General features: G+C 37.1%; 1 protein-coding gene across 3 annotated transcripts in view; it reads right to left on the bottom strand.

The window, feature by feature from the left end:
• Nucleotides 1-24,596, bottom strand: part of LOC128017328 (insulin-like growth factor 1 receptor) — an 87,355-nt gene extending 62,759 nt beyond the window's left edge. For 2 of the 3 annotated variants that reach the window (XM_052602673.1, XM_052602674.1), the window contains exons 1-2: nt 23,621-24,596; nt 17,174-17,734 (exon numbers count right to left, since the gene is read on the bottom strand). In XM_052602673.1, coding sequence (XP_052458633.1) covers nt 17,174-17,734; nt 23,621-23,702 — 643 coding nt within the window. In that variant the 5' untranslated portion in view covers nt 23,703-24,596. The remainder of the gene's footprint in view (nt 1-17,173; nt 17,735-23,620) is intronic. The other variant, XM_052602672.1, reaches the window with a different exon arrangement.
• Nucleotides 24,597-25,502: the final 906 nt, after the last annotated feature.

The following is a 25,502-nucleotide window of genomic DNA, read 5'->3' on the forward strand; positions in this document are numbered from 1 at the left end:
ATGTTTTTATCAGCTGTTTGGACTCTCATTCTGAAGGCATCCATTCACTGCAGAGCATTTATTGGTGAACAAGTGATGTAATCCTATACACTGGTAACCAAATATGTGTCAGACGTGTACACAGAGACATTACTCAAAATATTCTCTTTTGAGTTCCAAGACAAAAAGAAACCCAAACTGTTTTGGAGCAACATGAGGCAAAGTACACTACAGTCGCGCTTCCACCGCTGGAACTTTACCCAGGAGCTAGGGACTTTGGGCTGGTACTCCATGTTTTTCCACAGCAGGAACGCTAAATAAAGTTCCGGGTAAAAAATTGCCCCTCAGAAAGTCCCTGCTTTATTTTAAAGTATGGAACTTTCGGGGCTTGGGCGCTAAACTTGATGATTGATCCTTTAGTGGTTAAACATAAAATATAATTTATTTTGGGTAAATCTAACAACTAATCTTTGGTCTTTATTCAATTAATCTATTAATATGTTAAATGAAAATAAAAGGAGGCAGTGGTGTCTGGTATCAATTTTAAATTTATTGTAAATATACAGTGAGGAAAATTACAGTAGCCCAGGCGAGCTGAATGCCATTATCAAGTACGCTGCTGTTTGCAGACTTCGTCTTCGTCCCGTCGAATTCACAAAGTCCGAACTACCGAGGATGCAAGTCAGAAATTTGCACTTTGTACAGACTATTAGACAATTTGCCTAATCTGTATGGTACTTTAGACCGCAGTGGAAATATAGAAAGCAACAGGTCTGGGGGGGAAAAGTGTTCCTGCAAAAAAAAAGTTTCTGGTACAATTGTTCTGGGTAATTTTGGTGGAAACGCGGCTTATGAGAAAATAATATGATTTTGGGTGAACTTGAGTGATATTTAAGTTTAAGGAAAGGCGAAAATGTACCCCGTTTCACATTCCCTCTCTGAATATTCACTAACTATCTAATACAAACACCTAGTGGCCATCTCAAATGTCTATGAAAGAACATCAGATGCGAAGCAATAAAAAACAAGCATTGAATTGTTTGGCCAGACATGAATAATCAGACCTTGGTTGCGGTGGTCAATGAACAAATGTAAATGCAAACACAAATCTAGACTCCCACAAGGTGAAAACAATGGAGAGCAAAAACAATAGCACATAAGTCGTGATTTATTGCTGCATGCAGTACACGCTGTTATGCCGAGCCTCTGTGATATCTTGCCACGTCAGAGCGACCAGGAATTCTTCCATGCCAGAGAACAGTCTGGGAACTTTAGCACCTGCTCAGAAGCAGCTGTGAGAGCTGCAGAGGAAGAAGTTAGAGGAAGAGAGCACACAGAGCATCATATGGGCCGTATATATTCTGCTACAGCTGCACGTGGCCTGTGTTTGTTCAACACGACTAGAGCTGCAACTAACGATTATTTTTTCTGTCCACTAATCTAACGATTATTTTTTCGATTAGTCGACTACTCTAACGATTATTTTTATTACAATAAATAATTAATCTAATGAAAGAAAATGAATTTTGGAGCAAACTTTTTCCTTTAATGGTTACATTAACAGTTCTTTTAGTGGTTTTGGGAAAACAATATTTGGAAAATAAAACTGAGAAGAAGAAAAAAAACTCAACTCACTATGTATTTGTTTTACTTAAAATAAGCTTAATTAAAAAAAAAGCCATTTTGAAATTCCAAAAAATTAAATAATTTTTATTTTTATCTCAATGGGAATTTTTTTTTTATCTCCCTGTAAAATATCACAACCATCAGCCAACCGTGGCATATAGATGACATCTACCTAAAAGGTTAAAAGGAATGTCATTTCAGATATGGAGCTAGACGGAAGTGGACTTTGTTTAATGTAAATAGGGGTCAATGCTGTTTTCATGCTGACTTCAACAGGGGCATAAAAAGTCCCTTCTTGTCTTCATTGGTTTAATTGATGCCCTGAGGGCACAAGGTTAAGAGACTAGAGTTTCAAACCGGTTGTAGAGATGAAAGAGAGACTAGCACGCAACAGTGAACTCGGTAACTTTCCATCAACTGCGTCCACAACTCAGTCGAGTGAGCAGAGAGGTGCTGAGCTATTAAACAAAGACACACTCAGTAAACACACTCATGATCTGGATAGACAACAATACTGAGTGAGGGGTCAGCGAGGGTGCTGCTTACCTCCACAGGTGAAAAAAGGAGTTCTTCCACATCTTCAGGTACTGATAGAGGATGTGTGGTATTTTGCATTTTTCAAATATCGGCATCAGCCGATAAGCTTTTGCCCACTGTCATATTCATGTCATTTTCTCTGTGTTATACATGTAAAATGAGTGTTACCCTTGCTTTATTTGAAAAATATGATTCCCAATGCAAACAAACTTACCAGAATATTGAGTGCACTGTTGGTTAAAGTGTTTACTTCCTTTTTAATTATATTTATTAAATATTTATTTATGAAAAATACTTTGTTATCTAAAGTATTTATTTTACACATTTATTTTTAAATCCATTGACAAATTATCAAAAAATTCTTAAATATTAATATTTAATATGAATTTTCTAGATATCGGCATCGGCTGTCAAAAAAAAAATTTATCGTCAACCACTTATTATTATATTTGCTGTCATTTTAGAATATTTTAAAAGATTGATTAAATTGGTAGTTTTAATTAATTTCATTTTGATGATAAATTTGTATCAGCGTCAACACAAAAAAAAAAAAATTTTAACCTCTGATTCTTTGCAGCCTGATCTGAAGTGAAAACAAATGTACTTTCACAGCGTAGGACACGGCGTCTTCTCGACATGATGTTAACCACATAAACAAGCTACAGTGTCAAGGGCAGGTCAAGCTTTTTGCTGCCGGCCAATGTAGAACATAGGCAGGCAATATGCGAATGTATTACCCCATGACAAGTTGTTTCTTAATTATTGATAACTCGTTTAGACTGTTTGGAGTGGATTCTTTCTTTTGGGAGACAATAACTTTATTTATCATGCACTTTCGACTTTACAACTTTGCAGATGGTTTACATTCACACACAGCTACATTACACACTGCATGAAAGGACATATGTGAAATCGCGTAATGGGGCACTTTAAAAATCAATACTGGTTCATCAAAACAAGAATCATTTAAAATTGTGAAATCAATAGTCACCGCATCCCTAGTAGGCACTAAAAAAAATACAAGGAGAAAATCAACAAGAAGTAAAAAAAAATATATATATATATATAATTTAAATCTTAAAACCAATACTCAATTAATAATTAGCATTTGGTGACCCTATGTAAGCTGTGCTATTTGCCCTTGCTAGTTCGTTTCATATGGAACAGTCTTTAATAAGTGTTAAGGTACATCGTGTGCTCTACTCAGCTATATATAACCCGTACTAAGTCCACATTATCTGATGATGAAACCGTGAAACACTTCATACTTATCCTCTTTTAATCTCTGACATTATTAGAGCAAGACAGCAGCCATATCTGCTCAGATATCCGTCTTAGCGCCATGATTACTTGCTTTGATGTGAGGAATATCTCGACTCAGACATTAGGCCATTTACCTGGCAGGGAGCAGCTCCTCCACCCTCTCACCTACTTCCCAAGTCAGTTTCTTAATTACATAATGCCTTAATTGCCAGGTTGTGCTTCCTATGCATAACAGAGATTTGGGAAAGCTGTAAGAAAACCTTAATGGAAGATGGAAGCGATTAAAGAAACAGAAATGAAATTTGCATATAAAACTGATAATTCCAACTGTAAAATCTGACTGGATGAGCTACATTTGATAGCAGATTTAAAAGTGAATGCTTTATTAATGCCCCAAATCTACAAGAGTACAAGTTTATGTTAAAAATCGATATTGCTTGGTGGAAGAATATGTTATGATTATCATATTGCTATCGCTCACAAATGGGATTCCAAAAACGATGAGGAGAAAACAACATGGAAAAACAGAAATACAATGAAACGGTTATTTTTCAGCTAACCAAAAAAAAAAAATTCAGCATGACCAGTGTCTGATTCCCCAAATGACTCCTTATGAGAAGATTCATTATGAAAATAAATAAATTCAACTGGCATAGTCAAAATCCCAAACAAAGGACACAGGAGTTGGTTCTTTAGTGAATCAAAAACATATAGCAAAACCAATGTAACCGAATTAGCAAACAAATGACTCCTTATTGGAAGGTTTGCTAGTGATTAAAAAATAAAAACAGCATGAATGCCAGATGCACCGATCGATCGGCCAGGTATCGGTATCGGCCGATTTTTTGCATGATCGGCCCTGATCGGCGATCTACATGCGGCTGTGAGCACAAGTGCATACAAACTAGGGCTGGGTAAAAAAATATTGATATCTTGATATTAACCGATTCTCTTTTTTATGGAATATCGATTCTTAAATCCCAAGAATCGATTAGTCTACTCTGATTTCAGTAAATGGACGGAACATTGAAGGGCACTTCCCATCCAATAAATTGCAATAAGCATTGTGCTTTGGTACTTTTAATATGAAACAAAGTCTCAGGTTTCAATTTATGTCCATTGTATTGCAGTATTCAAACAATAAATGCCGTTTTGGCACGGTTTAATCTAGGGGTGTGCACAGATAGTCGAACATTAGAATATTCGTTCTGCTCTAATTATTCGAAAAATAAAAATGATATTCGAATTTCGCAAAAAAAAAAAAAAGTTCAGCAAAGGATAAATGGATTTGCAGCACAAAAAAATCACTTTCAGTAGCTCTGCTACTAAATTTATTTCAAAATGGCAATCCATCTATGATCAGCTGTTCCTTCATCTAGGCTTGACCGCGTCGCTTCCATTATGAGCGTGCATACCGCGTGACTACATTGGAAATAACAAACTTAAGCGAGCAAAAGACGCAATATGTGAACGTCCCCTAAGAACTGCGGTCTTCTACAGTGCTTCAAATATGCCGTGGAGAATCACAGAAAGTGACCGAATTCAAGAACATTGTTGCGGCATCTCTCAAGCAACGAATAAACACCGTTAACTTGGAGAATGCAGTGAAAACTCCTCTTCTCACGTCTGCCCTAGACCCTCCCATCTCAGGTTTCTCGATGAAAACATGAGAGAAGTAAGAAAAAAAATATTTTTTGAATTTTGATTATCAGAACATTTTCCTTGATGCGAGTTGGTGCGGATGCAGCCGCTGCCTCCAACGATGAAGAGGATGCAATGCCCACTCATCGGAACAGGCTGAGCCAGTTCTTCAGCGGTGATTATTAGGGATGCACCGAAATTTTGGCCACCGAAAATTTTCGGCCGAAAATTGCCTTTTTGGTTTTCGGCCGATAGACTTTTATCACCGAAACAACAGGGCCGAAATGTTGTGATGACGCAAACAGAAACCGCGACCTGCACGTGCACCTGCATAGCGCAGACAACGAGCTCCACGCGACATTCACTTAACACTAGTGAGAACATTCTCTCTCTTCCTATTCCTTTATTCGGAGCACTAAAGCGTCTCCTAACAAAGAGATTAAGTACAGTCTTATAGAGTCTGTTAGCACACGTCTCACTGAGTTCTTTTCGGATCCTCTGCACTTCATCGCGAATGTGCTTGATCCGCGTTATAAAGACCATTAACGTTACTTGGATGCGGAAATAAGGCAGCGCGCACAAGAAATGATCCGCTGTATGCGGAGAACCCGTGTGGAGACGGAGAAGCGCCAAGCGCAGGAGACTGATCAGAGCGCAGAAAAAAAGACTGGTCTCTGCACCAGATGAGTGGCATGCACCATCGTTGTCTGATATGTTCAGTGGAATTCTGCAAGAAAGTGCCTCAAATAATAATAATACGTTGGCTATTTTGTTCTTAGGCTACTATATATACACACACACACACACAAACATACATACATAATATCAGATTGTAGCCATATTTCTGCTAGATTTCTGCTTTAATTTGATAAAAATGTTTATTTATGCCCTGGCCCTATTTAAATACACTCTCTCAAATATTTCTCAAATGTCAGGCAGATGACAAGCTCAACTGCTCAACAGCTAGATGGTTAACTGTCTGAAGTCCCCATCCCCAGAAGTGACAACCCTCTTGCCAACTGGAGAAGTAATGCACTTTCTAGTCCTACATAGAAAAATTTCAAATGCACTTCACCTAAATGCACTTTGTTTTTATGAGAGAACTGTTCATTTTAAAACCTTTCTGCAAGCCAGTAGGCCTGTACATTATTATTAAATATACACATGAGTGGGATAAATTTTTAGTTTGAATTTTATTTTATACTGTGCATTGTTGCAATGTGCTTAATAAATATTTGCATCATTTGTAATTATGTATTTTTATGTTTTTTTTTTTTTAAATAAGTTATGTAATTGTAATTATCTTTGAAACTTTAATATTAATTTATGCAATTGCAATGTCTTAATTTTAGTAAAGTTAGTACACGGTCATAGCAATAAATGCAATGGTACTAATAATTGACATAATTTCTTTCGGTGTTTCGGTTTCGGTTTTCGGCCTTGGTTTTCTCTTTTTCGGTTTTCGGTTTCGGCCAAGAATTTTCATTTCGGTGCATCCCTAGTGATTATAGAGAGTCCAGCCGAGACGAGTGGGAACAGTTCTTGCTGGAGTAGGGGTGTCACGATTCTCCAAATCCTCGATTCGATTGCATTTTCGATTCTAAGGTCACGGTTCGATTCGATTCTCGATTTTTACATTTATTCTCTTTAAAGCACAGATTGTCATTTTTCAAACTAGACTTTTATGTAATATAATATCTGACCTTTGTTTGCAATGTACCACATTACACTGTCAAATTTAAAACTTTTATTAACAACATAATGTAACAACTTATATCTTTAGTCAATTGAAAACTTAAAATAAACTGCCATCCAGTTTCTCTTTTGTAAGTGCAGTCACAAAAGATGACATTCAAGTTCATAACAAAACAAACAAAAACAATAAAAAATGACTAAACTAACCTTCAAATATTACGATGTATCTATTTAAAAGATTAAAGATAAAACACTTGTTAAACACTTCACTGTCATTCATTTAGATTTATATATATATATATATATATATATATATATATATACACACACACACACACATGTATATTGTATATGTATATCATTACAGTCTGTAAAATATGTGTATCTCTTATTACAAGACTGCAATCACTAGCAATCAGAAGAATTCCAGTTAATCAAGTATCTACAAAAGATCTACTCTATAAACAATGCATTAAATTACATTAAAGACAAAAATAAATTAAACAAGCAAAAGAAATGATTACTCGCATGTATCTGGTCCACTGATGAAGTCATGGGTCAAGTCAAGTGAATTATTAATCATTTTCTAACAGGCGTCGAATACTGACTTTAGGAAAAGGGGAATTACCAATGACATTTGAGATAACAACTAAAACAGCAAGCCCCGCCCACGACTGACAAAAATAAAATTGTGAGATGATCGAGCGCGAGGATGTAGGGAATGAGCATGCGCGTGCGAGGGCTTTTATTGCGCGCAGAGTACATGTCACGCGCGCGCGAGAGTTTGAAAATAGCTCGCGGGCTCCCGTTTCTTCGCATCCGATTCAGTTTTCCTCTCGCGGAAGCCATATAGCGCGCGCGCCAGCATCAGTTGAATGCTCGGTTATTTTTGTCATTGATTTGCCGTCATACAACATGGGGGCGTGGCAGCATCGACGATTCCATTTTTTAATTCGAAGTTCGAGACTGTGACTTAATTTCGATCGATTTCGATTTAAAATCGAAATCGTGACACCCCTATGCTGGAGCCATGTATTCCACCAGATGAGGATCCCATTCAGTGGTGAAATGAAAACACGAAGCGCTTCACAAAACTTAATCGCTTAGCACGCCGTTATTGGTGAGTCCCGACAACGTCTGTGCCATCAGAGCGCGTTTGTTCACTTTTTTATTTATTTTTTCTGTTTTTTAATCTGTACTTTTGTTTGTTTGTATTTGAAGGTTAGTTTAGTCATTTTTTATTGTTTGTTAAAGGTTTTCAGCTACAAAACATGATGTGTAATGTTCTAGAACTAGCTTCACCTCAACATAAATATGAGTCATGACTTTAAAATATCTAAGATCTTTTATAACTAAAATCTATTCCGATTTGAAGCTTGTGACATATAAACGCGCACATCAACCGGATAACTTTATTTAGCATGTAAACACTACAATAAGATTAATCAATTGTATTGAATTCAGTCCGACTGAACCAAAAAGTGTGCATGTAAACGTAGCCACTCATTTCTAATCTCTGACTACATTGACCACAAATTGTTACTTCATTATGTTGTACTCAAGCCTTGTGAGACTTAAATCCATGTAGCATGACTGGTTATTCAATGTTTTAAAACAATGTTTTAATGTGTTTTTCCCCAATATTTCACCCTATAATGATTAAAAGGATCAATAATGGAACTTAGAGGAGTTATATCCTACTGCTGCTGCTGCAGCCGTCCTTTAATAAAATGTGGTATACCTAAAAAACAAAAAAACTGTGGTAAAAATCACTGTTTGTACAATCATTATTGCTTTATTTAAACATGGTCTAATGAATCTCCATTAGAGACGGTCAAAAACAAGTTATTCAGATTCAGAGTTGGTTTCTTTTAGCGGCTTGCATACAATTACAGCACAGAAATATCCGGCGACCTTTAATGAGTGACAAGCTGTAAATCATTCGTTATAGCTTACGGACAAGTACGGCTGGGTGTTCCAGAAGAGACAGACAGGAAGACAGCTCGACAGGGTGCTCCCAGCTACCTGTGGCCATTAGGGACAGCGCTGACAAGCGGAATGAGGCCCTGAATTGAATCTAACTGTCTGCTCCAAGACGGCAAACATATCAGCGTCAAGACTCACAAGCAAAGATGAACGTCTTACAGACAAGAATAAGCACAAAATAACAGAACAGAAATATTTTGACATGCCTCATCAATCGTGGCAACATAATTCCATCTGAAATCACCCAAAGAAAGGAGGATTCATCTATTAAAGCAGCAGCTTTTAAGGCAATTTAACTAAAAGTGAAACCTCACTGGTGCTGGAATCACACTCTGACTGTGGGTAATCTACAACCCATCCAGCGTATGAAACAGGAAGAAGCATCAAGCTAGTGTTTCTGTGAATGAGACACTGAGTGTGTGGGATGGATCACTGCTCCCCTGTAAATCTGCAGGAAACTCTCTCCACGCAAGGCCTCATTTCCCCTTCATATGCTTCAGTCGCACAAGAGGAACAAACAGACGGATGCAAATGATCTCTGTTTGCTCCTCTTCCTGCACTTGTTCATGTGGTGGAGAGGATGTACTAATCTGATCCACCCAATTATGCTGTAGTAAAAAGAAAAGTTCACTTCCAAGCATCTATAAAATTCTAGTCTTTAGAAATGGCTCCGGCCCTTTATTAGTTTTAGGGTTTTTTTTATGATGAATATTCTATTTATCTTGCAATTCCACTATATTTTGGCAACAATGCTGTGTTTAAAAGCATTTTAAAAGCACAAAAATTGTGCAATAGGCTTTTATTAAGCACTAGCAGCCACTATCCTAAACAAAAGGCATGCGACAAACAAAAGGAAAGATAAGTCTTCCCTGAAGCTATTGTCTATGCCCAAAGGTTAGTTCATTCCTAACGTGTTTGGGCAAAATCCTAGAATCTTACTGGTTAAACAAGCCAAGCCAAAATCACACACCACCAGACTGCCCTCACAAAGCACCCCCAGCTATCACCACAGAAAACACACCCCTGCCCCCTTGATTATCACACACATTCTTGCTGATTGATTGAGTGAGCCAGTGGTCCCTGCAACGGCTGAGAGCTATGGTTTTCCCCTTTATCCTCTTTATACAGTGGTGACTAAAGCCAGCTGGAATTCCTGCCTAATTATATGCCACTTAAAGGGACAGATTACTCTCTTCCCATTCGCTCCTTCAAAGCCACACACAGTCCGATAACGGATGTTTCGCCAATTGGCATGCCTGAGCTGACACTGCAAGAATCCGATTAAGAGAGTTGGCCTACATGAAGTGTGCACTTAAATCACGAAAAGGACTCAATATAAGATTGTACATACCATGCCTCATGTGTAGGCCTCTCTGTGTGACAGCACAGCTTTTATTACAATTTTTGATCGAATACGGATATGTAAATTAAGGTTTTATGTTGTTAATTTTTATTGCATTGTTTTAGTGTAATGTGTGCATGACGCCGTTTTGTATTTGTGTGAATGACACTGTGTGTTCTCGCTATATCAGTATCTACCTCAGCTTGCAGAAATGCTGTTTATGACGAACTTCATTTATCACTTATTTAACCACTTGTAAAGTTATTGGTATATTATAAAAGGTAAGAACCAAATTTTAAACTCTCAAAATGAATTGAACTAGCCTGAATAAAAAAAGACATTGGCTGAACTTTACTGTGGAGAAATCAGCATGATCAGCAAAAAAACAGCATTATATGTGTGTAATGATTCACTAAACGGTAAAATTCACGATACAGATTACACAATACAATTTTCTAACAATTTATTGTTTTACAAAATGAGATTTATGAGAAGACAAATTATAAATGAAAAGGTGTCCTTATTTCTCACACAACATGCTGCATATTTCTTTTGAATTTAATGTAGCTTTGAGATTTGTGATGAGAATTGATATGATCTGGGGGTATTTTTTTATTTGTATAAATTTTCTAATCTAAATGTATTGATTTTATAATGTTCATAAATATATAAATACATAAATGCATTAAAAAAAGTTGAAATATTTATCTAAAATACATTTATTTGTCAAACGATTAACAGTCAGCTGGACACTATCATGCAGCGATTCTACAGAACTCAACAGTCATTCAACTTAAGGCTATTCAAATCTAAAACAAACTGTTATCATCACACAAAGTTTAACAAACGTGACCTTGATGACGGGAAGACATTCAACACGATACTGTCAAAGGCAGACTGTGTCTTTGACTGTGACTCCAGCATTGAGCCGCTCTGGCGGAGACACAATACTCCGGTGAAAGAGTTATACTGTCCACCGAGGTTAATGAAGTATGTGGGAGAGGAAGAACACAAAGAGGAAGTCACACTATTGTGCTGCCTGGCCAGGCAGAAACCCAGCCTTTACATATGGGCAGATAAATGGACGTTAATTCAAACGAGGCCGGCCGTTTTGAGAGAGTCCTCCAAGCATTTGTCGGGGCCTGAATGTTTCTGGCCGTGGAGTGGGGCGGATGAGATCACTCAGAGGCAGCTCATTAAGTGATGAGTGCTTTTCTTCCTGCAGGGCACCGCAGCTCGCTCTTCGGCTAGATAACACAGACTGCGCTCCTAACTTAATCAGCCACATTGGTAGTAGTTAAATGTCTACATTTTAAATCAAAACAAACTTGTATGCCTTAGGTTCTTTACACTGGCCATTTGTCAGAAAGCACTGCTAAACATGTCAGTTTTTTATGTAGTGTTTGCTAAGGGCAAGAGTCACTTTTAGTGCTACTTATAGTGTCAGAGATTTATACAAATCTATTGGTTCCAAAAAAAACTTAAACTTATTATTATTTTTTTTTTTTACAAGATTTCTCTCTCTCTCTCTCTCTCTCTCTCTCTCTCTCTCTCTCTCTCTCTCTCTCTCTCTCTATATATATATATATATATATATATATATATATATAGAGAGAGAGAGAGAGAGAGAGAGAGAGAGAGAGTAATTAGGGCTGTGCAATGAAAAAAAAAATATTCGATTTCTTTGATCAATTTTGCGATTTAGATTTTAATCACAATTTTTTATTTCATATGTGTGCGTGTATATATATATTTATATTAGGGGTGTAACGATACGCGTATTCGTATTGAACCGTTCGGTACGAGGCTTTCGGTACGGTATGCGGTACGCTTTATGTACCGAACGGTTCGTTGGACTAATTAATTATATTTGGAAAATAAATAAAAAATTGTGAAATATAATGATATTCATTCATCAAGGTAGCCCAATAACCCAAACGACGTAACAGGCAACGCCCCTGACACCCCCGAAGAAGAAAAAAAAAAACACCAACTTATATGTTTATGTTAGGCTACTCAGTCAGGCGTTTGCTCACTCAGTACGCGCTGAAGGCTCGTTGCAAAATGGCCAATGCGTTTAACAGACCAGAAATAGAAGATCCTCCAATAACCAACAGGTCTGGTGTATGGGTGCACTTTACCAATCGATCGGGGCATCCAAACAAACACGGAAATCAAAATGGACTAGAACTGTACTGTGTCGGAATTTCCTGAGCAGTACGATACAATTAACAGGCCTGCGCGTTATTAGATGGAAGAACTGTTATAAATAGAACATATGCACGGGCAGTTTTGAAAACTCCACCTACTTTGCTCTTGGCATAGTGCAGCGCAAATCGCGTTGTATCTGAAGGGCAACGCTGAGCCCAGGGTCCAGCGCAGCACATACCGCGTCCTGTGTGAAAGACCCTTTAGCCATTTTGCAACGAGCCTTCAGAGCCTTCAGCACGTCCTGAGTTAGTGAGCGCCTTACTCTGTAGAGGAAAACGCAGGTTTTAAGAAGATGCGTAATTGAGCCCCGTTACAATATTCCTTCACAAGCCCATTTCAGCCAGACCATAATCCCTGCTTTGTTCCAAAAAACATAAGCCCTATAGAGAACCAATTGAGTAAAAACACACTCAATATAAAGAGTTATAGAGTTCCATATAAAAAGTAACATCTTTGTATTTGTTCATAACTACTACAACAATATAACATTTTCATTTTCTTTTTTATAAGGAGCTGTTTTTGTTTTATACAGTATGCTGCTAAGAAAACACCATAGAAGATGGGTAAAGAATAGCTCCATCAGTTCAATGTAAAAAATAAAAAAAAACATACTTTGTTAGTTTTAATAATTAAAACATTTTTTAAAAAATCAAGGAAATTTATCTGCCAATTTTTTCTTTTTGCTGTATCTAAAACGTACCGAACCGTACCGAACCGAACCGTGACACCAGTGAATCGTATCGAACTGAACCGTGACACCAGTGAATCGTATCGAACCGAACCGTGAATTTTGTGAACCGTTACACCCCTAATATATATATATATATATATATATATATATATATATATATACATACACACACACAAAGTTTTACATTTTCAATATATATTTATCTTAAACTTTTTACAGCAAATAATTCCTTAGATTTCTACTGAACAATAACTTGAAACTCTACAGTTCTATATATTCAACAGTTTTAATCAAAAAATAATGACACTGGTGCAAAACTTTGCCCACTTCATTTTAAACCTCTCAGAAGACCTTAGCATCTGCATAACAACTACCTATCACCCAACTTAGCATTGTGGCAGTGAGTTCTGCAGAATTTGTTATTTTATTTTAAAGATATAGGAGAAAACATATCACAATTTAATATGCAAACCAGCACTTTATGGCTTGGATGCTATTAGCACAGACTTTTTGACGAAACGATGGCATGATAAAGAAAAAAGGGAAAACCAATAACGCACCAAATTAAAAACTGCCTAATGCCTTGTGGTATTCAGAGCAAGGAAGAAATCTGCAATCCTGAGTCATAAGACATTGTAATCTATTTGGTTAAAGCACTTGACATTTCAGTGACATTTTCGCTTGGTCTCCACCCAATGGTGGTCAGCAGAGAGATGAAAGAAAGCATTCACCTGTCACCTGTGAAAGACCACTCCAAAATCTCTCTACTTCATCAAATCCTGCAGCAGATGTCCAAATTTAATTCTACCACCGTCCCAAAGCACAACATGGCAAACCAGACCTTATTTGCAACTTCAAAGGACACAAAAGACACATTCCAGAGCTGCCATTCTGGTCTGGACATTTTTTCCACAAATGGTTCATACGATCATATCTAACTTTTAACCTGTAAAACAAACAAACCAGCTTTACAACCCTCTTAGCTTGTAAATGCACTTACAACATACAGCAGGTAGAGATCCAAAACTTAAGGATTATTTAGATATGCTTTATTTTTGATGTCTTTTATCTGATCCAGCTAATTTTGCACTGCAAAAGAAAACACCTCATCAAAACGCATCATCACTGACGCATCTGTTACTGCGATAAATATCCAATACGTGTGACATTTACAGCATTGAGGTCAGTGAGATGATCAAACTGTAGCTAACAAGGTATAGAAAAGGTCATGTTTGGTTTAGCTGGTTCCTGCTAAGTAATCACATGTTTGTGAAGAGCTTTGCATTGACATCTTTTCCCGGATCTCTTCCTGATGAGTACCTTTTAAAGTCTATTCAATCATTATGTATTCACCTTCATGCCATTCAAAAGCTGTAAAACAAAAGGAAACTCTCAAGACTGTGACCAAGTTTTCTGAAGCCAATTTTGTAGGAAACAGACTACAATTAATTTTGATAATCAATCACAGTAAACAATTCACAAAGTCAGCCAATTGAATCTTTTCTGAACCAATTATATAGAATACTTTTTATATGGTGAAATGTAATAATTGTGACTGTTTGAGTTTTATATATATTCTGATGATGAACCTGAATATATTATAGCTATATGGTTTGTAGGTATTTGTATGAAAAACAGTAGTCTAAATACATTTACTAAAAATTGTGGAAAAATGGTTCGTGTGGCACAGCACAAATGAGTAGCGCTGTTTAGTGCTTTTGGTACATAAACATTGTATCGAACATTTATCTAACTCTCTATAGTTTTATAGAGGAAAATTATTATTATTATATTATTATATATTATATTATTATATATATTATTATTATCAGTTCATCACCCAGCCCTAGCTTTTTCCTATTTTAATATATATATATATATTTTTTTAAATGATACCTGTAATGCAAAGCAGAATTTTCAGGAAATATTAATAAATTGACACGATGGTGTCGATGTTTAAATCATTTAAAATGAAATTTAAGTGTGCTCATCCAATTTTTGTTTGTAAGAAAAAATTAGATTAGATTTCATATCGCAATATATATAGCAGAAAAATAAAATATCGCAATGCCATTTTTTTCCAATATCGTGCAGCCCTACTAGTACCTGTAAATATTAAGCCGGAATTTACTGCTCATTACAGAACCTGCTTTACTAACAAAATGCGCAGACAATCGCATTTGAATAATCGTGCAGCAACCATTTATGATGTTCCAGATCTGCTACATACTCAACAACTCAACTGAACTCTTAAGTAGTCTATCTGATGTGGGCTCTTTCCTGTGTGCAGACATTTGCAGTAAGCTCTATCTACTCTAAATGTAGCTGAAATGCAAAGTACAAGGCTGGTGAACAACAAGTCCTGACTGGGTAATTAAAGAGCTGAGAAGAAAAAAGGCAAGGCAGACTGACTGGAAACCACTACCAGCCCTTGAAGAAACATCTGTGTTGAAGGAAAACAAGGTAATTATATGGAAAGAGGGAGGAACTGCTAAAGTATTTTCCCTTTAGAGAGAGGCGCTTTGTCTGCCACTGCAGCATCCTTCTGTCCAAAAAGACCACAATAGTGGAAGACCACAACTAGACCTCTCAATACACACGTTCTGCACGTATTTCACATTCATACAAGCTTTCGGGATCATTTATTTACCTCGTTTTACTCATCTTGGTGAAAAATTTTACATCTCTTTAACAAAATTACTTGTTTGTTTTTGTTTTTTTTATCCGGTTCACTATTGTTGACAGGATCTCAACATTTCAACACATCCGGACATAAACTTTCCTGTAGACGAGGCCATTATCTTCAAAGTCTAGCGCAATCCCCCTGCAACGACCAGACTCCATTTTTCATTGTGAACTTGAGGCAAAGGAAAAACCAAACATACACAAACACGCCCTACAGCAAACTTGCTTTTTCTTCTTTACTGTAATGCATGATATGCCAAGATATGAAGCCTACAGACAGAGAATGAATGCTGGATGACCCTGCTCTACTTAACCGACAACAACTAGAGAAAAGATTTGTGATGACAGATGCCTGGATTTAAGGATATCACTGACAGACAGACAAATATGCAATTCAAAAGAAACTGGTGAAGATATGCACTATTTGATTTGTGCACAAAACATATTCTACATAAAAACAGGTATTAAGGTATTGAGAAATGCAGAAATTCAGAACTTGACAGGATCTGACTGTCAACACACAATAAGTTGCATTCTCAGGATTACCACAAGAGGTGCCATAGAGACCATTAGTGATTTCACATAGAGAAGCTGTTACTACACAGAGCCATTGTTAACTGAGAAGATGCGCAAATAAATGCTGAAAACGAACGTGGATTTGCACATCTTCTCAGTTAACAACGGCTCTGTGTAGTAACAGCTGCTCGATGTGAAATCACGCACCTGATGGAATTTACCGCTGACAAGAGAACCGGCTTTACTTACGAGATGTACATAACGATCGGCCGATCGTGATGGGAGCACCCCTAGTTGTTTTTACAACAAAACTCAATGATTCAATGCTTCACGAAACTTGGGCAAACAGCATCGCATGGCTTTAAGGTTGGAACTATAGTCTCAACCTATGGTAAGAAGAATATTTTCTTGTCTTTACAACATGGATGTAAATATTGGATAGCAAATATAGCAAAGTATTCCTCAAATGCTGTTCATAATAATTGATAATAATAACAGAAGTTATTACTCCACCACCTGGTAAGTTCATTAATGACAGTTCGAAATCATTGAAACAATGTGGCTCGAACGTTAGAAGTTATTACAGTTTTGGTAAACTAGCTAGCTCTCCATAAATGCATCCAACTATGGTAATTAATCGGTGAGTTATGTAGTTGTATGGGAAACGCACCTCAGACAACAGTTTGAAAAGATCCACAAATCATCTCAAATCATTTTAATAGTCTAAATAGCAAACACACACACACACAAACAAGATCAGATGTTTAGAAAACCAGGTCCAAATTGCAGTTGAGACCTGAAAGGTATGGCATCATACAAAACACACAATGTCCAAATTCACCCACTTTTTCCTCGCAAACCAACCTACTCTTGATGTCCTCACTACAGCATCCAACATTAACGCATCAGATTTTGACAACACTGTCTGAAAAAGTGATCTCAACAACTCCAAAACCTGGCAAACAAACCAAGCAAACACTAAAAGACACCCAATAACTCACCTTTCTGGCAATGGTTAGAGGTCCAGCATCTGTAGTTGTCGTTGTCGTTGAAGTTTGTCTTGATGCACAGAGGGTTGTCCTCCATGATTCCCGGGCAAACATCTCCACACTCCTTGGACTGCTTATTTCCAGCAATGAAATTGTTAAATTCAGCATGCATAATGAGAGACCAGTCCACAGAATCCAGGTAGCAGAGCTCAGGATTCTTCTCGATTCGTATCGCACCCCGCGTGATGTTCCGCAGGTTGTAAAGGCCGATGTCCTTTAGGCTGGTTAACTCAAATATAACCAGGGCGTAGTTGTAGAACAAGTTACGGCCCCGGATCACGGCGAGGTTTGGAAAGAGGGTACTGAGGCTGTCCAGCCCAGATACTCGGAAGAGGAGAAGGTAATCCGTAATCATGGTCAGTTTGGGGAAACTGAGGGTGCGGAAGACCTCCTGGTTATTATTGTTTTTGCTTCCAATGAGAAGGATCTGCAGGTATCCCTCAACCACCGTACAGTTCTCCAGCCGCTTGAAATTACTGATGTCATTGCCAATGTCAATGCCTGGACCACAGACTGGAAGGAAGAAAAGAGAAATCACCAGATGATAATCAAATGCAGATTGTAATATTCGACAGTCACAGGCAGCAAAAAAGATTGACCTTGAAAATTTGAATGAATAATTTTGATTCATGGAAACGTAACAATCTTGAGATAAAAATAAACTGTAGGTGACTCTTTTCTGTTATGAATCTTAGTCATGGATAGACATTTAATTTCAGTTTAATTTCAAGTCAGACTGTACAAGTTTCCCTAATATATGCATTAAATTAGTTGTACTTGTGTCTTTTTACTCATCTATGTGTCTTTCCAAACCTGTATGACTTTCATTCCACAGTGGAACACATAAGAAGACATTTTGAATGTCTCAGTGTGTCATACAATGAAATTCAGTGGGGTCCAATGTTGTTCGTGTTCAAAAGACGATATTTTCAGTGTCTCGTGCATAACATTTTTGGACCATATAACAAAATGCAATGGGTTTCACTGTGGTTTGGACCCCTACATTCTTCAAAATTATTTAGGAAAAACATGAATGTGGGTTTGAACAACTTGACAAGTATACTAAAACAAAACACAAATCCAATTATTTAGACGAATAAAATGAACACGTTGACCATTTACTGACTGTCAACCCAAGCAGACACATAAAAAGTCTCAACCAGCCGCAGTTTTTTTTTCAGCCAGTGACACAGTGCCAAGAAATCTTTTATAAGGCAGATTATTGTATTTTTATGACAGGTATCCTGAGACGGCCATCTCTGCTTTCACTTCCCACCCATTAGGTTGTTTATTTCTCACAGCGCGATTTGCCCACAAGCTAATCACAAAGAAAGATCCTTAAACATTTAGGCCGATCTGAAAAATGAATCCCGGATAATTACATAGCTCTTGAATTATAGATCCTAAATGAAACTTTAAAAGATAGCATTATTTAAAAGTTTATAACCCTTTTAATCTTAGAAAACACTTTCAGAGGGAAAAGCCTTGCTCCTTCCTCTTGATGGTAATCTTTTCTTTTAAAGCAACTGATTTTAACAAATATGCATTGGTGCGTTAAATCCATTATGCTAGAGTAGAATAGAATTAAACAATGACAAAAACATGCATCTTTCACCGCCCTGCAGACAGACAGCACAGAGCCTGTCTGTGGACTCTTAACATTTTCACACTGCTGAGTAAACATTGCTATCTTTATTGCTTTGATGGCACTCCAAATCTCATGTTTACCTTTGATAGCCCAATTCCAGCCTCCCATTGCGAACTCTTGTAGGTAGCAGAGTGGATGCATTTCGAAATTAGGTCATAACTGATGTCATTGTTTAGAAATGAAGCAGAAAAAAAAACCCAAGCTAGTCAACCCTAACACTTCAGATTCTACCAAAAAAAAATAAAAAACAGATTGCAACAGAAAGCTTTCTCATGAAAACAGAACCACAAAACAAGACAACCTCATATTTCACTGTGATGGTTGCCTCAACTCATCATTTCAATGTTGAAATCAAATGTTTGCAAGCATCTTAAATGCATAAAAAATATAAAAATACATCTCTATTGTTTAAATTCTTATGTTAAAAATGTGTTTTAACGCACTTGAAAAACTATTTAAATTCAAATATTAAACTTTAAAAAAATATCAGGTGAATTTAAAATATTAATTACAAATTTGGCTTTATAAAAAAATATTACTGGGGTCTCTTCATATTTATCTTTCTAAAGCCTAAGCATTTTATGATTTTTTTTTTACTTTGGAAACAATTTGGCTAATACATTTTCATAAGGACCACTTTTGGGTCTTTTGTAAAAGATCACAAACATTAATACTAACGATTCATTTGATGAATTATGTGATGTATTGGAACTCTAAAGCATTCCATGCTGTTAGATAAAATTACATATTTCTATTAAAATGTAATTTTAAACCGACAAGAGAATGTAAGCTAACACTCAAAAATAATCACCCTATAATGATAATACACACAAACACTCAAACTGCTTTAAATCAAACAAAAGAGGCAGATCAACAAATAAGCCAGTGATCTTAAGATAAGTCAACCAGTTAACCCGAGTCACATTTATACCCCACTGGGAATCTTTAACCATCCTATGCTAAGAGAGGTAGGTTATACTTAGGATTTCCATTGAGAGCCTCCTCGGCCTCACTGCCCTGCAACCGCTGGGGTTAACAGTAAAACCCAATTACACAGACTTCACAAACTCCTCACTCTTCCAATCAACAGAACCCAGTCTGTTTTGCTAGAGGGGGTGTTTTTACATGTTCTATTTTAAAAACACACATTTTTCCTCTCTCTGTTGATGAATCAGGGGGTCTTATTTGCAGTTTACTTGGAAACATGGAGATTTTGTGGTGGCCAAACATGAAGGAAAGCAAAAATTGCCTTTTTTTTTTCTCTCTTTTTGAGAACTTACCGGGTTATTGATTTTAAAGAGGCAGAATAAAATAAACACTGAATATCTTACATGTTTTTTCACATATGCATGGGCCAGTTTTGGGATTGTTAAAGAACACAGGGCAGTTTTGCATAGAAAAACAAAGGCAAATTGCATTCCCCATGTGGGCTGAACTAATATTAATTAGAACTCATTGCATGCCGTGGTTAATATTCCAAAGAATCCATGCAAACCTAACACAGCACCAACAACATGCGACACACAATAACAAGTAAACAAGCATGCCCCGTCGTACCGTGCATGTCAGTGAAAATCCAACATGTGTTGTCATCACAGCGTCCCAACATATCCTACTAACCTAACAGCGACCGGCCCGCCCCTGATAGCCATCTCGCTTACTGTAATCACACTTATCAATACGATCTGTCAGTTAACCAAAAGAAAACAGGTACAGATTTAACAAATCTATGATGGACTCTACTTTAAATTAGAGCTGTGAGGCTACTGAAGACTAATTCTCTGGTCTCAAGGAATGAGTCTAAACCAGAACCTAAAAATCAGAGATGGGACCAAGTCACAGATGTGCAAGTCTCAAGTAAGTCTCAAGTCTTAACCTTCAAGTCTCAAGTAAGTCCCAAGTATTTTTTTCTTGGGCAAGTCAAGTCAAGTCAAGTCACAAGCTATGTCAAGTCAAGTCCAAGTCAAGTCACCGTAATATTGTTATTTTACCTGCAGAATCTGATCTTAATAAAGTTAAAAGACAAGATATAAGTAACTGTCAGTAAATTAAAATAATTTAAATGTAAATACTCATGTTCAGTAAAATCCATCATGGAATCAAACAAAATTGTAAGTTCCTAAAATTATTTATTTTTCACTTCTGCCAACAGTGTTTGAAATGTTTTACAGAGACTCCTCTCTGAACACCTCTCTCTCTCTCTCTCTCTCTCAAACACAGTTTACATACAACATTAAACTGTTACATTTCTCCTCTCTCTCTCTCTCTCTCTCTCTCTCTCTCTCTCTCTCACACACTCTCTCTCTCTCTCAGAGTATAGAATATAAATATGACGTATTTTCAGTTGTTTCATACTTTTTTGTTATGTACAGTACAGACCAAAAGTTTGGACACACCTTCTCATTCAAAGAGTTTTCTTTATTTTCATGACTATGAAAATTGTAGATTCACACTGAAGGCATCAAAACTATGAATTAACACATGTGGAATTATATATGGAATTATATACATAACAAACAAGTGTGAAACAACCGAAAATATGTAATATTCTTGGTTCTTCAAAGTAGCCACTTTTTGTTTTGATTACTGCTTTGCACACTCTTGGCATTCTCTTGATGAGCTTCAAGAGGTAGTTACCTGAAATGGTCTTCAACAGTCTTGAAGGAGTTCCCCGAGAGATGCTTAGCACTTGTTGGCCCTTTTGCCTTCTGTCTGCGGCCCAGCTCACCCCTAAACCATCTCGATTGGGTTCAGGTCCGGTGACTGTGGAGGCCAGGTCATCTGGCGCAGCACCCCATCACTCTCCTTCTTGGTCAAATAGCCCTTGATGCCTTCAGTTTGACTCTACAATAGTCAATAGTCATGAAAATAAAGAAAACTCTTTGAATGAGACGGTGTGTCCAAACTTTTGGTCTGTACTATACATAACAAAAAAGTATGAAACAACTGAAAATACGTCATATTTATATTCTGTACTGTGTATATATATATATATATATATATATATATATATATATATATATATATATATATATGTATGTAATATGCACTTGTCATGACTGGGTAATCGCGGCAGCTACATTTGTTTTTCTGATCAATTGTTTTGCTCTATGAGAAAGACAAGGTAACAAAATATTCGGGGCTTATGCACCCTTAGCCCAACCCTAGCGCCGCCCCTGGAATGCGTTTTTTTGACGGCCTGCTAGCGGATCATTAGGGGCTGTTCACATCACGTATTTTGTGCGCGCAAGTTCGTTATTTCCAATGTAGGCGCGCGGTATGCGCGCTTATAATGGAAGCAATGCGCTCAACATCTAAACTTTTCAGAATGCCGCAAGCGCACCGCAGGTCATGTGACAATAACTAACCAATCAGCTTCATCCTTTCTCGTATCAACGTTGAAAGCTCAGCTAAGATGAAGGAACAGCTGTTCATAGCTGTATATGGATTGCCATTTTAAAATGAATTTAGTAGCAGAGCTACTGCGAGCGATTTTTAGTGCTGCAAATCCATTTATCCTTTGCTGAAATTTCCGCGTTTTCATTGAGAGAGAGCGTGTCATGGATGCTTAGCAACGACAGACGCCCCAGGAGCACTTCTGCCCGAGCGCTTTGGAAAGAAGGAGAAAGCGGCGCGACTAGCGTTTTCCACGCGTTTTTAGGCGCGAACTATTGAAGACAAAAGCGATGACCCTCGGTACCTCTCAGGCTGACATGTTGATGTGATGTGATATCTGATTTAAGTGGGCGTGGTGTGTGTAAGGTAGAGAGGGCATGACTGATGATAGTGTCCTGATCCAGTCACGACGCTATTCTCAGCCTGCGCTCCAGCTGAGTAATCAACTTTATTTTAAAAAATAATTTATATATTTTATATTCAAACTGAAAACATGATTTAATTAACACTCAAGTCATTCAAGTCATCGTGTCTCAAGTCAAGTCAAGTCCCGAGTCTTTAACTTCCAAGTCCGAGTCAAGTCTCAAGTCCTAAAAATAGCGACTCGAGTCGACTCGAGTCCAAGTCACCAAGTCACAAGTCCCCATGTCTGCTAAAAATACACTTGAGTTTTAAACTCTCATGTCCAGTGAGCACTTTGTGTGGACTAATAATGATTAATGTTTCAAGGACCAGCAGACAGGTTTGAAAAGAGATAAACAACACTAATGTTTTAAATATCTAGTCTAGCCTTTTAAAAATCCCATTGGTTTGTAACTTAAAATATCTAGATTCTGTCACCAAAATCCCCCATGCTGCTAATATGGTGGGAACTCAAATTAAATTCAATATATCTGCTAGATGTGTACCTACAGGTGCACATAATATGGCACTTGTGTACAACCAGACTAGATACCAAAAGTAGTATTATTTAAAAGATACAGTGGTAAAATACCTATGAAATTACTATTAGAAATGGCAGCGTTTGCATGACCAAACTTGACTTTGTTGTGTTCTTTGGCTTTGCATAGCCTAAACACTCAACAGACACTCCTGTTACACATAATGTGTGTGTGTTGTCGTTTCCTTTCTTTTAAGAAATCTATAAAGGGAATGAAAGCATGAAAAGCATGCAATTAAAAGATAAGTAAAAACAGTTTAAAAACAGTTGGTCTGGACATTGAGCCAGTTTACTTTCCACACGATCGCAAATGAAAGCTTAAAACTACTCTGAAAGAAAAAATGAAAGTGAAGGTTTCTTAAACCAGCAACACTTCTGATAATCCAAAAGTATCCATATCATTAGAATAACTTACTTTCTCCATGACAAAGTGTAGAGAGGACCAAGACCAGACCACAAAGCAAGGTCCAATATCGCCTCTGTCTGCTAGACCTCATTCCTGTACAAAAAAACAAGGCAGGCAAAAATAAAGTAATTAAAAGTGTAACAAAACAGGGGAGAAAGCTCAACCCTTCAAAAAAAAATGGATGATGATGCTTGACTCTTGAAGTCTTCTCAGCTCAAAAATATCATCAAAGTTGGTTATGGAGGGGGTAAAAAAAACAAAAGATAGATACACAGCAGCAGGAAATAATCAAACAAAGCCAATCTCGTCCATCTTCATTGTGTTTTTGCTGGGATAAATGACCCTCCAGACACCCCAGCGAGATTCTCCAGCAGCCCCAGCCCGCTCTGACCTCACCATGAGGCGGATTCACCCGCACTGAACCTCGCGCTGCTTAAACGTGTTTCAAATTATTTTTGGCAGGGTGTCCTCGTCGATATATGTGAAAATAACCCAGAAAAACACGTAACTGCTAAATAATCCGCAGTTCCGTGCTCCATGTCGTGGGGAAATCTTGAAAAACACGTTGTTGTAGGGCTCCTCGCAGGCTGGTTTTAGCTGAAACCCGCTTAGATCTGCTGGCTAAAACACTCTGGACAAGTGAGCCTATGTGTGCGTGATATCCATCAGCAGCAAGAAGCCTAGCACTTCTCATCCAGCGTCCTTAAAGGCCTAAAAAGCGGTGGAGAATCTCAAAAAGATGCCAAATAATTTCCGTCCAGGCTTTAAAATGGTCTCTCTCTGCCTCCCACCATCTTCAGTCTGAGATTACAGAGACCTTGATTTTTCCCTTCGAGACGCGGCCAATGGTGGACTCAGATGATGTGTGAAGGATCGGATCTGCGTTAATTTAGGAGATGTGAAGGATGTGGAGCAGATCATGTAGTCTCTCTCCGTTGAATTGACGCTGTAAACAAGGCTCGATCTCGCTCACACACATAGTAGTCTAACGTTACGTTGGTATGAGGGGAAAAACCGAACTGGATTCCACACACACGGGGGGAAATAGGGATTGGGATCTGATTTTGGAGGTTGCCAGGACTGGTGAAAACACTTGAGTGCTGCTGGCTGTGTCTCAGTAGGACATGTAGAGCTTCATAACAGCGCGCGACACTCTTTGTCAAGTGAAATATTTATTCACGCTATTTATTATTTATTGCAATTATAGTCACATTCGGCTTCGAAACTTTTATTTTTTTTCACTAAGAAGTTTCTAGCTAAAATTTCACAAATAATTAGCCTACAAAGAAATGGCAGATATCACATTGGATTAAATAAAGAATTTTGACAATTTTCAAAAACTATTATCTTGTAATTTAATAATCATTGTTTTATTTACAACTGTGAAAAATATTGTTTAAGCATACGACCAATTAAATAAAATAAAAGAAAAATTACAATCACAATTTCATACAATCTTTGGTTACATTCTTACAAAAATGGCATTCTTATCATAAGAAAAAATATATATTTATTGTAAAAATATATCATTTTCGTAGCCTATATATTTATAATATTTATATATTTGTTTGTTTGATTATTAATTTATTTAAACTGCATTCACATAATAATTAAAATATCATAATGTATGTTTCTACAAGATAACAAACTATTTAAAAAATATATATTTATATGTATTTATTTATTTATTTAATATTCACACAGAATAGCTTATCAAATTTTCATGTATTTTTCCTGCAATTTTTACAATAGTCTTAAACACACGGTAAACAGATTTTTTTTTTTTTTTTGTCAGGCTTCTGTTGGGAATCAGATGCAGCACTTGTAATTTAGTCTCACTGTAATTTTGCCTCACAAAGCACACACTGTTCTGCTGGTGGGAAACACTCAT

Source organism: Carassius gibelio, chromosome A7 (assembly GCF_023724105.1).
Source record: "Carassius gibelio isolate Cgi1373 ecotype wild population from Czech Republic chromosome A7, carGib1.2-hapl.c, whole genome shotgun sequence".
NCBI classification, from domain to species: Eukaryota; Metazoa; Chordata; class Actinopteri; order Cypriniformes; family Cyprinidae; genus Carassius; species Carassius gibelio.